The sequence below is a fragment of the Danio rerio genome, chromosome 16, assembly GCF_052040795.2.
Source record: "Danio rerio strain M-AB ecotype USA chromosome 16, GRCz13ab, whole genome shotgun sequence".
NCBI classification, from domain to species: Eukaryota; Metazoa; Chordata; class Actinopteri; order Cypriniformes; family Danionidae; genus Danio; species Danio rerio.
Window position 1 is genome coordinate 53,838,765 of NC_141036.1, and position 23,190 is coordinate 53,861,954.

Genomic DNA, 23,190 nt, shown 5'->3' on the forward strand with positions numbered 1-23,190 from the left:
AGATATTGAACTATTTTTTAGTAACATTAATGGATTTTTTATCATTCGGAAACCATATAAAAGTACTGGTTTGATCAAATTATTAAAAAACAATTGTCTAGTAACAGAATGCTTGATGAAAGTTCTCAGGTCTTTAAAAGCTTGTTTAAATCCTTAGAAATGTTAGCACCCAGCAGCTACAAGCAACATTCACATAATTCATTTTTATTCTTTTTTTTATTTATAAACAAACTCTTTTAACAATAATGGAACGTTAATAAAACATTTAATTAAAGTCCCCTTAAGGCAAGTCATTTCACACGGTGCCCATCTGTCTGAATGGGGAAACATCAAATTCTATAAAAATGTTTGCCAAGCTTACGAGTACATTACATATTTGGAATTGTCAATAAAATTAAACTACAACGGTCTCATAAATTTACTTCCTAAACATACAAATCGAGCATTTTTTCAGGTTGCCCGAGCTAATGCACATGAAGTTCGAAAGAAACGAGATTACAACACCAACCTCATTTATGGGCGTTCTACACACTATCATCCTCTGAATAACAAGCGTCAGAAGTAATGGTCTTCAGAAGTAATTCACAGCTTGGTCTTGATGGTGAATCTTCTCTGGAAATGTCAGTGACTCTTTGTTTATGAATTTGTAGGCATTTGAGTAATTGCTGTTGTACGTCTGAAAGAACTTAGAATACCTTACGTTTAGTTAATACAGATTACAAAACCAAAGATTTTTTTGTTTTCAAGAGTAGCTGGCTCATTTAAAAGTAGAGATTTTAAGCTTTATGTGAATATATTTCTTATGTCTGTGAAGCAAGTATTCGCTGAGATTCCAGTGTGTTGTTGACCACAAAAACTGCTGTAAAAGCACACGTCTGGTCAAAGCTTCTCCCCCGGGGAAAATTCAGTCTATAGCCATCGCTGATTGGCTCCTGTACTAGAATAGTACAATAACAGTTCCCAATAGTAATAGTAGAATAGTATGTTGCTTATATTAAAAATGTAATGTTATGTCATAGCAAACAAGGGACATCCTAAGAACTAATATTCTGGGAAGGTTCTTTCAAAGTTCCAAATGTAAAATGTACTTCAATTTTTTATGATTGTTCAGTTACATGAATCTATCTTTATTAATGTTTTATATTGTTTATTAATTTGTTAAAATGAGCTAAACCAATAATCAAAACGAAAATAATCAAAACAAATAAGCAAAAAGGGACATTTTAAGAATTATTATTCTGATAAGGTGTTCTCAGTCACAATAAATATTCTTGTAACATTAAGGGAATGTTAATAGAACATTTAGTTCCACATTTGTTTTTAATGTTTGTCATTGTTTAATATTTTTTTGCTATTGTATAAATACTCCAGCTATTACATGGGATATTTTCAGAACTGATTTTCTAGAAAGTTTCATATAAAATGTCAAATAAATGTTGTTTTAACATTAATAGAACATTCATCTGCATTAATCTGTTTGCAATAATGTTCGTTATTTTTTAAATAATATTTGTTGTTCTATAAAAATTCAAACGGTCAAAAATTCAAAAATCTCTAATATAATATTTGGCAAGATTTTTTTAAAATTCCAAATAATCTTTTTTTTTGTTATTATTAGAACATTGAGGCACACTATTCATTAATTCAGTCGTGATTCTTTCATACATTTTCTTTTCAGCTTGGTCCCTTTACTAATCTGGGGTCACCACAGTGGAATGAACCGCCAAATTTACCAGCATATGTTTTACGCTGCGGATGCCGTTCCAACTGCAACCCATCTCTGGGAAATGAGGTACACTAATGTTTTTTTTTTCATATATGTATATATTGTTTTTTTAATGCTTATTAATGTGTTGTTATATACATTTTCATATGTAAAAACTAATATTCTAGCAAGGTTCTTGCGAAGTTAAAAAATAAACGTTACTTTAATATTAATGAAACCTTACTAGAACATGCAATTGCATGTTTTTATTTTTAAATAATTTCTGTTATTGGTTAATACATTTTGTTATTGTATAAATATGTAATCTCCCAGCTAAAACAAGGAACATTTTAAGAATTTATAATCTGGGAAGGTTCTTTCGAAGGTAAACATGAACATTCTATTAACGTTATTAGAACATTTACTTGCATGAATCTATTTTTAATAGTGCTTGTTATTTTTTAAATAATGTTGGTTGCTCTATAAAAATTCAAATGTTACATCTTAGCTATAAGAAGGGACATCTTCAGTACTATTATTTTAAGTCTGCAGGCTGCAGCTTGGTGACGCAGCAAGGTCCACTACATAATAGACATTCAGCTACACGTCCCCCTACATCAAACCCTACCATCACAGTAGTGTTGGTACATACACAATATTGTACATACTGAATAATTTGTGAAAATCCGTTTAATGTTCAATGCTATGTTTGATGTTTTTTTGTCTTTGTCTATGTATTTTTCTCACCCTCCTCTAAGCTTCTTACTGAACCCTTAGGTTTCTTATTAGTTTAGCATCTGTATATCATCATTATGACGGTGTCGGTTCCACCAATCCCCGGATGAGCTGCAAGCATTTAAAGCCCCGACAGACCAGACTCAGGGTACCTTTTGTGCTCCAAACAATCTGTGTGTTTTGGCCTGCCTAGGCTGTTTAGTGATTTATTATCTCAGTTTACTGCGGTAATTCGATTTGAATTGTTAACTTGTCAACTTGTTGTTGGCTTTAAGTAAAATGATTTGATGGTTGTTGTGTGATTCTAAACTGAGCCTGTGACCTTCTTGTTGAGTTTGTTTTTGTTGGATGGATTTTTGTTAGATTAGTTTGAATGTTTTGCCACCTGTGTAATTTTGAGTTTTGTGTAGTTTAATTAGTTTTTATCAGGTGTCGTGTGCACTGAAGATCTTGATTCTTATTTTTATTTTAATTTTTAATTTTTGTCGCCTAGTTTGGACTTTAGATTTAAGGATTGTTTTGTTTAGCTAATTTCTTTGTTTTGGCTTACACTCATTGTTTTCATTTAAGGACAATATTTGTAAATGTTTATTTCTTTTTCCATTTATTATTGTTACATATTGTTAAAGCATGGAGTAAAAAAAGTTTGAATAGAGAATTGATTCCTGCCTCAACTTTGATCTGCCGCACACATTACACCTGTCTTACCTAAGTGTTACAGCACCCCACTTAAACATTTTAAACACGTAACATTTAATCTCTTTTTCTCTCTCTCTCTGTATATATTCATTCATTCATTTATTTTATTTTCAGCTTAGTCCCTTTATTAATCCGGGGTCGCCACAGCGAAATGAACCGCCAACTTGTCCAGCAAGTTTTACGCTGAGGATGCCCTTCCAGCCGCAACCCATCTTTGGGAAACATCCACACACACACACTCATACACTACGGACAATTCAGCCTACCCAATTCACCTGTACCGCATGTCTTTGGACTGTGGGGGAAAAACCGGAGCACCCGGAGGAAACCCGAGCGCAGGGAGAACATACAAACTCCATACAGAAATCCAGAAACTGAGCCGAGGCTCGAACCAGCAACCCAGCGACCTTCTTGCTGTATATATATTCAGTTACACTGATCTGCTTTAATAATCTTTCATTTCTTTCATAATGTCAAATATTCTGCCAAAAAAAAGAGAAACATTTTCCTTATGTTTTTTTCTTTTTTCGTTTTTAAAAAAATTAAAGTGCATGTTTTTTAGGTATGTAAAATTACAAAAATAAGAAATATTTCTAATTCCTTAACATTTTTTGTTTAAATGAAATATTTAATTTTTGTTATTTGTCAAGTAATGGAAATGCTATTTCTGAATGTTTCTAGAACATTAAAACAAGCAAATATATTTTTATGCATTAGATTTTTTTTATGTACTTGGAACATTCAGAAACAGCATTTCCACAATGTGCACAAATTGCTAAAAGGGAAAATTCCCTTTTTTAAACCAAAAAAATTGACTTTTTAAATGTACTAGGAACATTCAGAAATAGCATTTCCATACTCATATCGGCATTTGCATGAACACATTTGTGCTAGCTGCGATGCATTAGAGCAAATTAAATATTCTGAAATGCACATGGCCAACAGGTCTAATTTCCTGGGAACATTTTGGTCTACGAGAGCTGCATTTGTCGCAGATCTTCCTCCCAGCTGGCATAAACACAAAGCAGCCTTCCACGGCATGAGCACACTCTCATTCAAGCTCCATTTCTCCCTGTGCTTTGCATTTAGACGCAATATAGCTGCTTTTAACGACTTCCGGGAGGGCATCAAAAAGGGGCAAACCTACCAGCTCAGATACCCTTATCAAAGTGGATCAGTCTCCCTTGCCTTAAGATAAAAAAAAGCAAGTGCTAAAAAGCCCAGGGTCAAAAAACGTGTAAAACACATTCGTGGTTTAACTGACTTGGCTGCAGCACAAGGACATGAGTCCTTCGTATTCGAATGAATGAGACACAGAGTCAAGGCTGGCGCTATAGTTATTCTCTCTGGTGAATCATTTCGGCATGATTCATAAAAACGTTCAACCAATTTTAATGCGTTACATTTGACAGAACATTAATTAAAACCTCTCACTTACAATTTCCGATGAAGCCAGACTGAGCTTCTGTCCCAACTGGAATTAGCGGCTTTGACGCATTGAGTGGGTCTTTCAGCCACAGTCAAAAAATGAGTTTTACTGCTTGTTCAAACTACCTATTTAAAATGTGCTGAAACAATACAACTCTAAAGAATTTTGAAGGACAACCTAATTGTTTTATGTTAAATCCACTTGAAGTTAACTCAATGGATTCATGTTGAGACAACCTGAAGAAATTTGTGAAACCAAATTCAAATCAAATTAACCTTGAGTTCATTGAACTTATATATATTATGTTAACCTGACTTAAAACAGCCTGCGTAACTTAAAAAGTTAAGTTAGAATATTATTAACTTTTATTAACATTAGACGCTATGTTGCATCTAAATTGCCGGCAGCTAGCTTTCTGCAACTCTCACATGGTCGCTTACTGAAGCTAAGCTAGGCTGCGCCCGGTCAGTACCTGGATGGGAGACCACATGGGAAAGCTAGGTTGCTGCCGGAAGTGGTGTTAGTGAGGCCAGCAGGGGCAACCCAACCTGCAGTCTGTGTGGGTCCTAATGCCCCAGTATAGTGACGGGGACGCTATACTGCTCAGTGAGCACCGTCTTTTGGATGAGACATTAAACCGAGGTCCCGACTCTCTGTGGTCGTTAAAAATCCCAGGATGATCTTCGAAAAGAGTAGGGGTTTAACCCCGGCATCCTGGCCAAATCTGCCCACTGGCCTCTGTCCATCATGGCCTCCTAACCATCCCCATATCCCAGTTGGCTTCATCACTGTCTCCTTTCCACCAATCAGCTGGTGTGTGGTGTGGGGTCTGGTGCAAAATGGCTGCTGCACACTGGTGATGGATGAGGAGACCCCCCCCAATTGTGTGTAAAGTGCTTTGAGTGGCCTAAAAAGCGCTATATAAATGTAAGGAATTAATTTTATTAACGTTTAATAAGTTACAATGAACTGAAAACATATGTTGTCATGACTAATTAATCATTTTCTTTTTTACAGTGTAGTTGTAGAAGGTTTTGGCTTTTCAATTGATTAAAAAAAATTTAGAAATTAGTTTTGGGTCATTGTTGGATTTCACCCTTGTACACTCTTTCATTAGCAAGTAGAGCCATAATTTATCATCACATTTTTTTTTTCTTTTTTAGGTTTGTCTCGCATTGCCATGCCTTGAGAACCCACTGTGAGTTTATAAACCTCACAGACAGCTATGCTAGATTTATCTGAAAACAGAAAGAAAACTTCGATTTTTGGATTTAATCTGTTTCTAATAATGGTTTCAATACCTTTTTTTATTTGCACATTAAAAAAGTAAAAAAAAACACTTAAAAACTGTTGTCTAGTACTGTATTGTAACATTGTAAAAATATGACAAGAAGTTACGGCAACAAATGTTATTATTATTTTAACTTATTTGGGTTTTGGATATCTGTCTACAAGCTTCTCACAATAGTTTGAAGGGGTTTTGGCTCATTCCTCCTGACAGAATTGGTGTAACTGAGTTTGATTTATAGGCAGTCTTGCTCGCAGAAGCTTTTTCAACTCTGCCCATAAATTTTCTATAGGATTGAGATCAGGGCTTTGTGATGGCCACTCCAAAACATTCACTCAGTTGTGCTTAAAGCACATTTTAACTAATTTGGCAGTCTGCTTAGGGTCATGGTCTGTTTGGAAGACCCATTTGTGGCCAAGTTGTAAGTTCCTGGCTGATGTCTAGAGATGTTGCTTCAGTATTTCTGAATGTTCTTTCTTCATGATGCCATCTATGCTGTGAAGTAGACCAGTCCCTCCTGCAGCAAAACAGCCCCACAACATGATGCTGCCGCCCCCATACTTCACAGTTGGGATGGTGTTCCTAGGCTTGTAAGCTTTCCCCTTTGTCCTCCAAATGTAACACTGGTCATTATGGCCTAACAGGTCGTTCTTAGTTTCATCAGACCACAGGACATGTCTCTAACAATTATTCTTTTTCCCAGTGTAATTTAGCAAATTGTAATCTGGCTTTTCTGTTGATTCTGGCTTGTTGATTTTCCCATGTTGTCACACAAGGAAGCAGTGTGTTTGATGTTTTCCTTAAATACTATTCTACAGTTGTGCCTCCAACTAACTCAAATGTTGGCAGTTAGCCAATCAGAAACTTCCAAAACCCTGACACCATCATCTGAGCTTTTTCAGAGGCATAATAATCTTATGTATGTAAACTTGACTTTCAAGGAAATATATATATATATATATATATATATATATATATATATATATATATATATATATATATATATATATATATATTATAACAGAAACAAATTTGATAATCCTAACTTACCTAAAAGAGAAAAAGTTTAGTCACATTGACATCTGACTTTTTTTAATGGTTATGTGCCTTTTTACACAGTGTATGTAAACTTCTGGTTTCAACTGTATGTGTTAGCAACATTTAAGTTCATACTGTCAACTTGGAAATATGCTTGTTGCCAACAGATAATGTGATACATCACATACCAGTAGCTGCTAGGTTTAGCTAACCAAACCAACCAAACCACACACTGTGTCAAAAGCAGCCAATTAGGAAGAAATAAAACATCCATATCTGTGTTAGCGACTACATAACACCAGCTGACGCTAACAGGCTAAGCTAACCAACCAACCACACAGCCTCTCGCTCAGCTTAGCAGCCTATTAGAAAGAAATAAAACATCTCTATCTGTGCTAGCAACTTCTGAGTTCCCTCAAATCAAAGAGTTGAAATAGTGCGATAATGCAGACCTTCAAACCCAATTAAACAGAATCTTATAACCTATAAACGATGAGTCACAAATACAGTTTCTGTCTTCATTCAGCCAACTGGAAGCTCCTGAAGCAGAACTAATAAGAAGATGAGAGCCTATAATACATCAAAAAATGTTTGCTGGTTTAAACGCTGCTCTTAATGAGGCCCTTTTTACACCAAAAAGTACCTTTCATTGATATGTTTTGAGCCTGGTTCATCTTTCATTAAGTACAAATGATATAGCAGTACTCATTTCCTCCACATATCCTGGGGTTTCTGCGTATTTTATCTTTATTCGATTCAATCATGCGTCCTATTCTCAAATGTAAAACGCTACCCATAATACCTGAGTGCACATCAAAGATTTCTCATGCTGATAATTAAAGCAACACCTAAATTATTGAATGTATTTCGGCAGCTCCTAGCGGCTCGTCTCACGTTTGATTGTGCCACGCAAAAAAAAAAAAAAAAAAAGACGACTAATGCAAAAGAAGCCAAATTTTTCAGCAGGCACCGCAGAACACTTCGTAAATCAGCATATCTAAAGCAATCCCAGAAATACAAATGAGAAGCAGAGAGGATTTTAAGCACAATGCAAGTTAAAAAAAACAATCTTCATTTGAAATTCAACAAAAAGGAATATTATAAAAGCTGCATAAATCAAAGCTAAAGCCGGAGTATTTCAGGCTTAAAGTCATAGGAGTCATTTTGGAGTCAAACATGCTGCTTGCAAAAGAATCTGTGACCTCAAAAAGTAATTGGACAGTTTGAACATGCTAAATATCTGAAAGTCATTTCATTAGATAAGAAAATATCACAGCAAGTGGCTTATATAAAGGAATATAATACACCAAAAAAATTGTTAGCTTTTATATGATTCCAGCTGTGAAAATGCAGTTCATAAATAATATTGGAAGAATTTTGCTGTGTCCCACATTGTTTCCTGAAGATAAATACCAACAAATAACACAACTGGAATAACTACAGAAGTCGCGATCGTTGATCTCCTGAGATCCCGCCCATTGACTTGTGTCCTCTGTAGTGGACATTGCTTTTTCATCAATGTTCTTTGAATTTTTTTGAGCTACTCTTTCAAGTCCTGTTGTACTGTTTAGAGGATATCATGGGCTTTCTAGTGATATGTCATTTGATTGGCTGGGATGCTAGGAACCACTTCTTTAGCTGCGTCCCAAATGGCACACTATACACTATGCACTCATGCACTATGTACTTATGCACTTACACACTCAACAGGATAGTTAGTATATGTATGTAGTGTTGTCCCAAATGGCACACTAATGTTTTTTTACTAAGCGGAAATTCAAACCGTTTCCCTGATGACGTTTGACGGTTGCCAAATCAGTGAAATAAACAACCGAATTATCAAATAATACCTGCCGTGAGTATAACCGCATTCACCATCGGGAGGCGCTATAATCACTCTCATAGGAGAATTTTGCTTTCACCATCCAAAATAAATAAAGTTATTCAACATGTGCATCCGATAGCTCCGCCCCTTCCACTACGTGAGCAAACCTGCGGTCGTTGAGTGCGTGAAGTGTCCATCATTACACACTTCATTTTAGCGGCTGAATGAGTGCATCATCCGGGTAATTAAAGTGCACTTAATATTTTTCAGTGAGTTTTCAGTGTGAACACACTACTTACACTATTTATACTACAAAATGGCATAGAATAGTGCATAAGTATGCGATTTGGGACGCAGCTTTACACTGCATCCAAAATGGCTGACATACAAAAAAAGCATGTTTATGGGAAGGAGAGAGGCATGTAAAATTTAGCTTTTAAATTATTTTTACTGCTATTATTACATATATATATATTTGTTAATTAAAGTGTCAGGAACAATACATTTAGCTTCCAAAGCTGTTCACTTGTTTGTGTTTCAAAATATCATCCTTTTTTAAATGTCCACGATAGTGGACACCAGGACCATCTTAATGTAATTAATGACTGCATGCTGTAGGAGGCAGAACTGAAGCACAGAGGATTCTTTATAAGCTAGTTGAATGAGACTCTGATTTAGAGTCTGACAATCAGACAATTAGAGAATGACAATCAGTTTTAAATCACTTTTATGTTAAATTTGTTTTGGATTAACATCAGACTAAACTGTTTCAGTAGTTTCAATACAAAAGGAAAAATGGCTTTTGTTTTGTTTTTGTTACATTAATATTGGATTAATATCCCTTAACAGCCATATCCTGTACAGTTTTGTTGTCTGAGTTTGGCAGTCATTTTGACCTAAAATGGTCCTGTGGTCCACTACAGTGGACATGTTGTACATTTAAAAATAAAAACAAAATGTAAAAACTCTAAATTGTAGAATTGTTTTTAAAACCTAAAGGGTGTAGGAAATCACAGAAAAAAAGAAAAAAAAATCTTTGGGTCTCAGGACGATATGAAGCATGAGATCGCGATGACTTATGATGACGTGTGTTGGTGTTGTAGTGATGTCTCATTTCCTATGATTAAATTCTGTAGCCCTTCCCCTTTACATTCTGTTTCAAGAGCCAAGGGCAAGGGGCTACAAAATAGAATTGAGCTTAACTTAATTTGTATTGGGATAACTTGAATTAATTGTGTGGAACCCAGCAATTTTTTTTTTACAGATGTTGGTGCCAAATCTGGTTTTAAGATTAAATTTAGTGAGCTCAGAGTTGTAATAATTCCTGTGACGCTTCAGGGACAGACGAATCTTCGCAGATACCCAGCGTCTAGCCTCTGGTACCTTGACTGCAGCTCTGCACAAGACGTTTGGCCAGTGGAGAAATGGTCGTGCCAAACTGAGCCTGGTTTCTCTCGAGGCTTTTTAATGCTTTACTTTCGCCAATTGGTAAAGTTTTTTCCTCGCCGCCGTTGCCTCTGGCTTGCATGGTTCGGGATCTGTAGAGCTGCGCATCGATGGATTTGCTCTTCAATGTTTGGACTCTCAGTAGTGATTATTAAACCACACTGAACTGAGCTAAACTGAACAGAACTTAAACACTTAAAACTGAACTACACTATTTCAATTTACCATGATCTTCTACGTGAAGCTGCTTTGACACAATCTACATTGTAAAAGCGCTATACAAATACAGGTGAGGTGAATTGAATTGAATTGAATTGAAATAATAAACATGTGAATCAGTTCATATATAGGGGGAATTTCAGAATGCAGATTATGTGACAAATCAATCAGCTTATAACAAAGCAGGCCATAATATTCCATATTCATCAATATTCCGAATATATTTGTGAGAATTTTGCTATCAAGCTAAGTGAGATGTGTAATTATGATGTTTTTTGGTATCCAATTATACTGATTCGCTTTTTTTGTCATCATTCTATAAATAAAAACACACATTCACTGTTGTTTACTAGATATTGTTGGATTCATACAAATAAAATGAACAAAGTTTGGTTTATGTTAATCAGATTATATTTTAAATAACTACTTAAGAATTATGATCCAATGCTTTTTATTTCACCAACATAAAAAAACTACATCATTTAACAATGTTGATTAATTTTAGACTTTCTTTATAATTATTCTTATTAAATAGCGTGATTATCCTGCCAATCAGTGTGTTAAAACATAGATTTTTAAGCACATAAAGCTGCTATTGCTGTTCTTTTATTATACTCCTGAGCATAATATTTCAAACAGTTCCAAATAATTGCTTCCAATAATTAGTCAGTTTTTTTTCGTTTGTTTTGTTAAGCAATAAATCATGCATAACTATTGCTGTTTACTATTATGTATCCTCATAAATATTTACAGAAACTAAAATACTATTAATTAAACTTACTTTCTGTGAATAAACTCAAACTGTCCTAAAGAAATGTCCATAACTGAATCATTTATTATCTTCATTTACTTGCAGGTTTATTAATATTGCTAAATTCATTTACAAAACTAAATGCCATTAAATAATGAAAAAAAAAATGTATTATGACAATTTGAAATTGATCGTTTCGGGTTGTATTCAGTATGGGGACGTGTGAAAGATCTGCAGAGTGGATGGCAACATTAACAGCCGAAGGTATCAAGACATTTGTGCTGCCCATTACAAACCACAGGAGAAGGTAAATTCTTCAGCAGGATAGTGCTCCTTCTCATACTTCAGCCTCCACATCAAAGTTCCAGAAAGTAAAGAAGATCAAGGTGCTCCAGGATTGGCCAGCCCAGTCACCAGACATTAACATTATTGAGCATGTCTGGGGTAAAATGGAGGAGGCATTGAAGATAAATCTTTATATTTAATCATGACTTTATATTCTATACTGTACATTATTTCTATTAAGTGACAAGACTTTTGTCTAAGCAAAGTCAGATCTTACTGTCCTGATTAATGAACTATGAAGGCCTTTGCCTTTCATATGAGCCACTTCTGATTCAAAATGATCAAGTTATTATTTGTTGTTCCTAAAATGTGGATAGGCAACAAGACTTTTGTCAAGTTGTGTACACACGCAAACACATATAGTAAGTTAAGAGTATTTTGAATAACGCTAAAAGAAAAATATCATTATTGTTTTAGCTTTAATCACTCATCCCCGGTTGCATAAATGTCATTGCATAAAAACTGTTAAATTAGTTCTGAAAAGAGCCTAGCGCATCCTTTGTTTGCAGAAAACCAATTGCTTTGATATTTTATCATCTAAAGCAATGACATTCAGACATTTTAAGCATGTCCAAACGAATTAATGCCCTATGACGCTCCACAAAAGCAGAGAGGGGCTCATTTTAATAAGAACAGCTCAGCCTCGAAAAATCAAGCATCCAGAAAATGAAAGCAATTTTTTTTTTTTTTTTTTTCAGCGCAGTGTCCCAAATGCTGGTTCTTACCTCTGCAGATGGGAATAGGAAAATCCCACACGGCTACATTGGACGTGCTGGTGACACAAGTCAGTTGTGCGTGACCGTCCAGCGTGTATCCAGACACACAATGATAGCGAATTCTGTCTCCTACATTGAAGCTCGACCCATTCAGGATTCCTTTGGCAGGAATTCCCGGATTCCCACAAGAACTGCTTTGTAGTTCTGAGGAGAGACAAAGACAAGATGCAAGACTTGGATGTAGCAGAGTGCAGTTTTTTTTCTTTTTCTTAGCTCTTTGACAGACTTTTGATGGTTATAAACTAGCCAATTAACCCATCTTTATGAAAAAAAAAATAAACAGAATGTGAATCAAAATTAGCTTTAGTCACCAAGTCTGCGCAAACACACGGAACTTATTTTTTGTGTTTTTTAGGAGCTCTGGGAACAAATGCATGCATACATGCATATCAACAGAACTATAGACATTTAAAAGTAAACAATATAAATTTTAAAGTTATGAATCAAAAAGAGAAACAAAAAGAGCACATCCAGCTCTATTGAAATATTGATTTGTGTTATATACATAGATGTAATATGCAGTGCTCCACATAAATGAGTACCCCACCATTTTGAAAATGAATATTTTGATCCATTTCTCAGTAAATAAAAACAATGTATTCTGGGGCATTTGAACAAAACAGATTTATTAAACAGCCATATTTATTACAATTATTGTTTAGTCACCAAACATATTTAAAAACAGAAAGATAATACATTTAAATGCAAGCAAAATATTGCAAACAAAAAAATACAAACTACAAAATGTCAACTAAATTAAATATATATTTTGTTTCTCTTGATTTTGCCTCTTTTTTATATTTTTATTTAATAGTATATTATTCATTTTTTTTATTTTTTATTTTATTTATTATTTAAGTTTTTAATATATTTGCCCCAGATTAACTACTGATTAATATATATATATATATATATATATATATATATATATATATATATATATATATATATATATATATATATATATATATATATATATATATATATATATACATACATACATACATACATACATACATACATACATAGATATACACATATATATATATATATATATATATATATATATATATATATATATATATATATATATATATATATATAATGTATATTTAAGTTTGATTCTTATGTGTAGACCATCTTAAAGAACTGCTTTAAAATTATTTTATTTTAGCAAAATTTATTTGAAATACACTGGATAAATATGCATTAAAATAAAATAAATTAAAACAATTTAAACAAAATTAAATTAAATAAAATTACATAAAAATAAAATTGACTTAAAAAAATATATACTTTTTATAAAAAACTAAATAAATTAAACATTTTATTAAATTAAAATATACAAAATAGAATAAAACATTATAAAAAATTTTATTAAATAAAAAAATTAATAAAAAGTTACATTAAATAAAATAAAAACTGAAAAAAAACAATAATAAATAAATAAATAAAATTATTAGAATAAAATAAAATTAACAAAAAATAAAATAAATGTAATAAAATAAGATAAAAATACACACACACACACACACACACACACACACACACACACACACACACACACACACACACACACACACACACACACACACACACACACACACTTTTTTTCTGTGTATAATTTTCCTATGATATTTGATCAAACTTCACTTTAAGACTAAATTCTTGCTAATAACAAACAATTAACTATGACATACAAAAACCAGCCAGTAGGCAGATGATAAACCACTAGTTAATAGTGAGAATTGGCACTTAAACTAAAGTGAGAGCAGGTATTGCTGTATTGACTTACATCAACTAAAAGCATTATTAATTAACGTTTAGGAAAATGCAGCTTCATTCTAACCCCATTATTGATTTCAGCTGGATATAAACCAGCCAATTCCCCTGCATTCATCAAAAAAATAAATAAATAAATAAAAACATGAAGACAATGAATAAGAAATGAATTTGTACAAGAAACAAAAAGCGCACATCCTGCTGCAGTCTGCAGGATCCTTATTTTTATAAAAGATGTGTCAAGAACGCAGTCGACTGTCCTTATTTATTCCTCAGCCATCTGACAGAGTTCAACTAATATTCCCTCTTTGACACATTTCTAATCCTCCGGGACACATGTCTGAATATATGATAGGTTAAGCTCGCTTATCTTTGATTTAAACCGGCACACACACACATACGCTCTGAGCACCTGGAAACATCAGAAAACTCCATTTCAGTTCTCAGAGGCTCCACGCTGCTGTTTCAGACTGATACTGCTCGCAATCACGCCATCAAAAATTAATCACTTATAATTAATACAGTATGTACTAGAGATATAAATACTGCCTGGCACAAGAGTATCACTATACTAATGATGAGTTCCACACAATTCCTTTATGTAGACCCAACACAAATTGTTTGAATGTATATGGGGTATTATTACACTCCAAGTCTAGGGGAAACAAAAAGGGCATAATAAACGAAGAACAAACAAATGTGTTGGGGTGGTGGATTTCCCAAACTAAACAAAACTTAAAGCAAAAGATTCCCTTCGGTCGACAACCAAACTCACACACTCAATTGAGAGTATATATGAAGATATTTATTATAGAAAAATAGGGTTTATATAAACGAGCATTTCGTCAGGGTGACCACAGGCCAAAATAACAGACAAAAGAATCTATAAAATAAATCCACTAACTTACCTATTACTATTTAAAGAAACATACAAGAATCTTACCTGACTCCCTAATATAAACAAAGTCAAAAGTAATCAAATAAATAGGCAGGTCACCCCTACACGCTCAAACTCTCAAAAACTATTCAAGTATAGGATGGTCATCAATACAAAGGTGATAATTGTTGGTCGTCGGCCGAAGGGGTGAGGGAAACCCAGGAGCTCCACTCCAAACACCTAACGCAGCAGAAATGAGCTCCCCGATTCCTGCCGGAAGCTCCGTTTTATACAGGCCTCGTAGACCAGCAGCCAATCAGAGCAGGGAATCACGTCGGCGTGGGAGCCTATAAGACAACAGAAAAACAGCAAGGAGGCGGGACAAAAGAAAAAGAGTACAAACCGCAATAATAGACAAATAAATAAACTTCAGTCGTAACAGGTATTCTGAATTTAGGAAGTGACCGCTAAATGAATCCTCACTTAACAAGTTCATAATGATAATAAAGCTTAAACTCTGCTTTATTTTAAGGCTGAATTATTGCTAATAAACAATTAACTATGATGTTTAGATCAATAAATTCTTAAGGAGATGTTGTGTTTAGATATTTCGTAAGATAGTTTTTCTGTTTTGGAGTGTATATGTGGTATTCGGATTTTTTAAAGCGATTGCTGAATACATGTTGTACATGTAATTTAATACAAATACCAGAAAAGGATATAAGAGAGTGAAATGTATGTCATAGAAGACTTTCTTCAATGTTAATACAGTATTTAGTACAGCAAACTAAATGTCTGTGTTCATAAATGTTTTCCTATGAAGCTTAATCAATGCTATTACATGTTTTCATAAGTCTCTTATGAACAGAGCTGCATTAGCTTGATCAGAACTAGAGTAAAATATGTAAACCCGTGATTATTTTTTCAGGGAAACATTTTCTATTGGAATATTTGAAAACAGTTTATTGATGGAAAAGCAGCTTTTTCAGAACCCTCACTCCAGTCTTTAATGTCAGATCTTAAAGTTCTTGAAAAAGTATTAATAGTCAAAACAGTTGTTCTGCATATTATTTAGATGAAAGTGTACTATAATGCATTTTTTCAAGATTAAACAGACGGATTAATGTTAACAAAAGCTTTGTGGTGAATTAGAAATCTTTTGTTAAGATTATAAATGTTGATTTTGATCAATGTAATGTTCTTCTGATTAATAGAAAGTATTAAAATAACTATTCAACAAATATAAAGCAAAGTTACAGCATAAAAATTTCATGTGTTTTACAAATATTGATATCCAACAAGTAACTTACAAAGAACTATATATTTATTCTTATGATAAATAAGTAAGTAAATAAATAAATAAATTCACACCCAAACACACACACACACACACACAGAGAGAGAGAGAGAGAGAGAGAGAGAGAGAGAGAGAGAGAGAGAGAGAGAGAGAGAGAGAGAGAGAGAGAGAGAGAGAGAGAGAGAGAGAGAGAGAGAGAGAGAGAGAGAGAGAGAGAGAGAGAGAGAGAGAGAGAGAGAGAGAGAGAGAGACAACGCGCGCAGTGCCGGTGAGTGAGAGGGATCCCTTCAGATTCATCAACACGCACGATCGCATTCATCAAATTTGCTAAAACTAAGCATTCTAAAGTATGGCTGTAATTTAAAAGCAAGGATTCTTTTTTTATGCGTTAAATATTTCAAATTAATCACGTGCGTTAACGAGCTAATTTTGACAACACTAATATATATATATATATATATATATATATATATATATATATATATATATATATATATATATGTATGTATTATATATATATATATATATATGTGTGTATATATATATATATATATATATATATATATATATATTTATATATATATTAGTGGTGGGCTGTTATGGCCCTTATTGGCGTTAATATGCAGTGTTAACACGAGACTCTTATCTGGCGAGAAAAAAAAAAATCGACATTAATATGGTATTAATGTATAATATCTATTCTCAAAGTTGGGTTGGGAGCTGGGTGTAATGAAGCTATGATTACTTTCACCTTGATATTTTAGCACTGATGTATACCTGACCGGTGAGTCATCTGGCAAAACAGTGCCCTGTAGAATCATATCAGCAGGATGCCCCTCTGGATCTTTTACTATGAGATCAGACTGCATGATTTTCGCCCTGATTTTGATTTTGCATATATATATATATATATATATATATATATATATATATATATATATATATATATATATATATATATATATATATATATATATATATATATATGTGTGTGGAATGATCACATGATTCAATCCATGACCTGTTAAATACAATAAAAGTTTAGTGCCATAAGCATTGCATTATGAGAAATGTTCCCATAAATCACTGACTTCAGCTTGTCATCTTAGACAAAATGCATATAATAGTATCTGCACAGCATGTGCAAACAATAAAAGTCTTTTAAAGGTCCTCCATTAGAAAGTATAATGCACTTTAATGCATCACACTAATGTACTTTTGCATTAACGTTACACAAGAATACAAAAGTGACCCTCTAAAACCGGCAGACGTGCGAAATTACAACTTGAGCCGATGATTTACAGGCAGCTGGAATGATATGGCAGTGCATTTGCTCCCTGTACACAGTCACTGAACCATTAATTTCATCTCAATTTGTGCTTTAAAGTCTTAGACATAAGGCATCTTAAACCCTGCTGTCACTTCAACCCGGCGAGACCATTATCTCCATGTCAGTCAATAAGACGGATCCTACTTTTATTAATCTACCTTTAACAACATAGCATGCACTTTAACACCAGTGCTCTGTGCAAACGCGTTTTCCCAATTCAGTTTCCCAAGTCTGGCTTGCTTAAACGATAGCACTTGATGTAATGCCACTGGCTACTATCATTGCTCAGTCTGTGTTTTTTTTATCCTATGTGACTCTCTACATATGAACACAACGCATCTGTCAGCTCATCTCCACTCTTCTATAGTCCCGCTGGAGCTTTACGCCAATGATCTGGGGTAATGGAGGCATTTCCTGTTCATTACGACAGGTTGGACTCCGTGGCTTTCTATATTATGGCAGTTAAATAAATGGCCTGGAGTGGGAAATGAATCAGGCTTAGTACAGAAAGTGTGTTAAAGTATTACCTCTGAGAGAGGATTGTTATTTTTTTCTTCCCCATGTTCCAAAGAAGCAATTACAAACCTGGTCCCTCAGCAGGACCAGAAAAAAAAAACTCGAACACAAACATAGACATGACAAAAGCGTGCGTTTGATTGCGCGACTGGAACCCCGGCTGATGGGCAGGACACTGGTGGAGCGCGACACTTGGAGTTGGAAATTACTTTTAGATTGAGGCCATTGCTTGTAATTGCTACTCAGGAGTTGTGATTTGTGAAAATACAAAGGCCACTGATGTCAAAAAATAAACCTTTTCCTTTCTTTTGAGCTGGTTTTGTTTTGTAAGGTAGATTTTTGTCTGGATGTTTAGAGCTTTAGCTTATCTGTTTTATTCAACCCAGTCTCATTCTGACTAATGTACCTCTATATACATTTCTAGAGAGCTCCAAATATGTCCCAGGAGCTATGTTAATTTAGAAGTTTTTGCTTTCCCGAATCCACCAGAGGCCTTTATGTACTTTTTTAAAAATCTTAAATTTCTTTTGCGACTTCCATTCATGTCTGCTGTTCTCATTTAAATCCACCAGAGGTTGCTGTGTACGCTTTTTAATTTCCTAAATTTCTTTCGTGACTGCCATTCGCGCCTGCTATTCTCGTGTAAATCTGCCAGAGGCCGCTGTATACTCATTTTAAGATCTTAAATTTCTTTCGCAACTGCCATTCGCGCCTGCTGTTCTCACGTAAATCCACTAGAGGCCAGTGTAGGCTTTTTCAGATCTTAAATTTCTTTCGCGCCTGCCATTCGCACCTGCTGTTCTCGTGTAAATCTATCAGCGGCCGCTGTATACTCATTTTAAGATGTTAATTTCTTTAGCGACAGCCATTCGCGCCTGCTGTTCTCGCATAAATCCACCAGAGGCTGCTGTGTACGCTTTTTAAGATCTTAAATTTTTATCACGACTGCCATTCGAGCCTGATGTTTTCGTGTAAATCTGCCAGAGGTCGCTGTATACTCATTTTAAGATCTTAAATTTCTTTCGCAACTGCCATTTGCGCCTGCTGTTCTCACGTAAATCCACTAGAGGCCACTGTCGACTGACTGACCGACTGACCAATCCCCCCACCCTGCTTCTTTCCTAAACTCTCTTACTAAACTGCACTTACAGCAGCCTGATTTTTACCATGTTTTCAGATTTTGCCACATTCTGACCCTGTTATTTACTTGTTTGTTTTATTTTTTGTCTTTTGTTTTTGTCTTTAATTTCTGGAACCATTCTTCGCTGGACTCGAACCCTGTTGTCATGGTTAACTCCGCTCTGCTTCCTAAATATTCTGATGTATGCAGTAAGCCATTTTTACAAACTGGTAACAGCGGAAAAGCCGTTGAGAGGGAGCTGTTACACGTGAAAAAGAACAGTATCATAATCACCCTTTAGTGTTCATTTTAAAGAGAAAATGCAGCCATAAGTTCCTCTGGCTACATAATTTGTGATCTCCAGAAATGTATATAAGCAACATAGGCTCATTTTGAAAATGTAGCCCTGTCTACATTTATGGAGATTGCAAATTATGTAGCCAGAAGTTCGTATGGCTGCATTTCATATAGATGGCTTCCCACTGTTACCAGTTTGTCCAGTGTGTCTCAAGTACACCAATGTACGTGACCCAGAGAAGAGTTTACCATGACAATGGTCTAGTCTGGCAAAAAAATTGTTTCAGAAAGCAGGTAAGACAAAAACAGAAGCCAAAAAATAAACTAAACAAGTAAAAAACAGGGTGAGAATGTGGTAAAATCTGAAAACATGGTAAAATCTGGCGAGGGCTTTTCTGTTTCTGGATTGCTTTTTAAAACTGTCAAATGGGTCTAGGGAAGTGGATGCGCGAGTCAATTGGTGCTTATAAACACACTGATGGTTGGGTTTAGTAAAGAGGGGTGGGTCAGTCAATAGTTCAGTCAGTAAGTCAGTCGACAGCGGCCTCCAGTGGATTTACTTGAGAACAGCAGGTATGGAAGGCAAAGAAATTTGAGATCTCAAAAATCATACACAGCAGCCTCTGGTAGGTTTGTAAAAATAAAAACTGCAAAAACAAACAAAAAAAAAGTACCTTCTGGGACGCATTTCATGATCTCCAGAAATGTATATAGTGATACGTTTTCAGAATGAGCCTATGTTGGTTTTATTCTATTCATTAATTTATAATTTACAATAAGGTTGTATTAGTTAATGTTAATCAATGCATTTACTAACATGAATACTGTAATGAATGTATTGTTCAGTCTTTGTTCAAAGTTTGTTGGTAAAAATACAGTTGTTCATTGTTAGTTCACGTAACTCACGGTTCATTAAGTTATGTTAAGTTTGGATTATAATAAGGTATTAGTAAAGGCTGAACTACGATTAATAAATAATCTACAAGTATTATTCATGCTTAGTTCATGATAGTAAATGCATTAACTCATTCATTCATTCATTCATTTATTCTCCTTTGACCTGAACCAACAACTTAGCACTCGTGACTCGAACCAGCGACCTTCTTGCTGTGAGGCGACAGTACTAACAGCTGAGCCACCCATGCATTAACTAATGAAACCTTATTGTAAAGTGTGACCTCTATAATTTATAGCATCCCTCCAGTATTTTAAATAATGCCTTTTTTGTCTTTCTATCCATCCTACTATCTACTATTCTGTCGCTATTCATCAATTTGTCATTTTATCCATTCATATATCCATCTGTCATTCTACCCATCCATCCATATATCCATTAGTCCATCCATCTGTCATTCAACCTATCCAACCATATTTCCATTAGTCCATCCATGCATTATTTTATCCCTCAATCTATCCATGCACCTGTCACCCTATCCATCCATCAGTATTGTGTCCACTGTATTTACAATTATGTGTTCTACTCATCCATCGATCTGTCCATCTGTCCGTCCATCCATGCATATCATCATTGTATCTGTCATTGTATTTGAAATGATCTTTCATTCATCCATTGATGAATAATTCTGTCCATCTACTTATACATCCATCCACAATTCCATCCATTATATCCATTCATCCATACATCTGTCCATCCACCCATTGTATTGATCCATGTGTTATTATGTCCATCTACTTATATATCCAGACACCTATCCATCCATCATCTCTTCATCCATTCTATTCATTCATCCATCCATTATTGTCTTTCAAATCGTCTTTTCTTCCATCATTCTATACATCCATCTATACATCTGTCCATCATTTTGTTCATCCATCTATTCATCAATCCATCATATTTATCCATGTGTTATTGTGTCCATTAGTTTGTATACTGTATATACAAATCCACCCATCCATTATCACTTCATCCATTCCGTTCATTCATTCATTTGTTGATTCATCCTTTTATGAATCTACCTATACATCATTGTATCAGCCATGGTCTTACAAATCATCTTTTCATCTTCATTACAATCCTTCATCCATGAATCCATCCAATCATCTAACCACGGATAATCTTTTCATTTATCATTCTATCTCTTTATCCAAACAATTTTTCACAATTTAATTCAGCCACCTAAATTTGTGTTATTCTGTCCATCTATGTATAATGTACATCCTTTAACCACATCATTCATTCTGCTCATTCATATATCCATCCATCCATCATCCATTCATCCATCCATCCATCCATCCATCCATCCATTCTTTCATCCATCCATCCATCCATCCATCAATCTGTCCATTCATCTTTTCAACCATCCTTTTATCAATCCATCATTGTATCAGCCATGGTTTTCAAATAATTTTTCATCCATCATAATATCCATCCATCCATCCATCCATCCATCCATCCATCCACCCATCATTGTATCCCTTTATCCATACATCTTTCAAAAATCTCATCCAGCCACCCACATTTGTTATTCTGTCAATCTATTTATAATTTACAATCATCCACCATTCGTTCATTCTGTTCATTCATATATCCATTCATCCATCCTTCCATCATATTTATCCATGCGTTATTCTGTCCATCTACTTGCATATCCATCTTTTTATCCATTATCTTATCTCTTCATCCATACATCTTCCAATAGTTTCATTCAGCCACCTGTTGTTCAGTCCATATATATATATATATATATATATATATATATATATATATATATATATATATATATATATATATATATATATATATATATATATATACTATATCCATCAACCACTTCATACATTCTGTTCATTCATCCATTTATCCATCATATTTATCCATGAGTCAATATGTCCATCACTTATATAGCCATCCACCTATCAATAATCACTTCATCCATTCATCAATTCATCATTGTCTCAGCCTTGGTCTTTCAGATCATACTTTTATACACAATTACATATCTTCATCCACCCATCCATCATTGTATCAGCCATTTCAAATCATTTTTTATCCACCATTCTATCTTTTCATCCATACATCTTTCCATAATTTAATTCAGCCACCTGTCTATGTGTTACTCTGTCCATCGTTGTATAATGTATATCCATCCATCTATCCATCATATGTATCCATGTGTCAATATGTCCATTTACTTATATAGCCATCCACCCATCTATAATCACTTTATCCATCCATCATTTTGTCAGCCTTGATCTTTAAAATCATATTTTCATCCATCATTCTATCCCTTCATCCATACATCTTTCCATAATTTTATCCAATAATCACTTCATCCATTCATCCATGCACCTATGCATCACTTAATTCATTTTGTTCATCCATACATACATACATCCTTCATTCATTCATCCATCCATCCATCCCTCCATCATATTTTTTCCATCTACTTACAGTCTACATCCACCCACCATCTATTCTATCATTCATCTGTCCATCATTTCATCCATTGATCCATTCATTCTCACTTGTATCACCATGTTACAGCCCATCTAAATATCAATATATCTATCATTCAAACTACAATACTATTCTATAAATCCATCCATATATCCTCATTTCATTTAATCCCTTCATCTGTTATTGAATATGCCATTTTTGTTCTATAACTACAAATTCATCCATCCACCCACTCATCCTAAACAGCATAAACCCAACAATATACATGAATACATTATTAACATGAGTGGTTTTTAA

At 34.3% G+C, this 23,190-nt stretch overlaps 1 protein-coding gene across 2 annotated transcripts in view; it reads right to left on the reverse strand.

The window, feature by feature from the left end:
• The window catches only part of csmd3a (CUB and Sushi multiple domains 3a), a 647,261-nt gene that overhangs the window by 517,725 nt on the left and 106,346 nt on the right, over positions 1 to 23,190 (reverse strand). For both annotated transcript variants that reach the window (XM_087287879.1, XM_087287878.1), the window contains exon 4: positions 12,206 to 12,400. In XM_087287879.1, the coding sequence (XP_087144005.1) occupies positions 12,206 to 12,400 (195 nt within the window). The remainder of the gene's footprint in view (positions 1 to 12,205; positions 12,401 to 23,190) is intronic.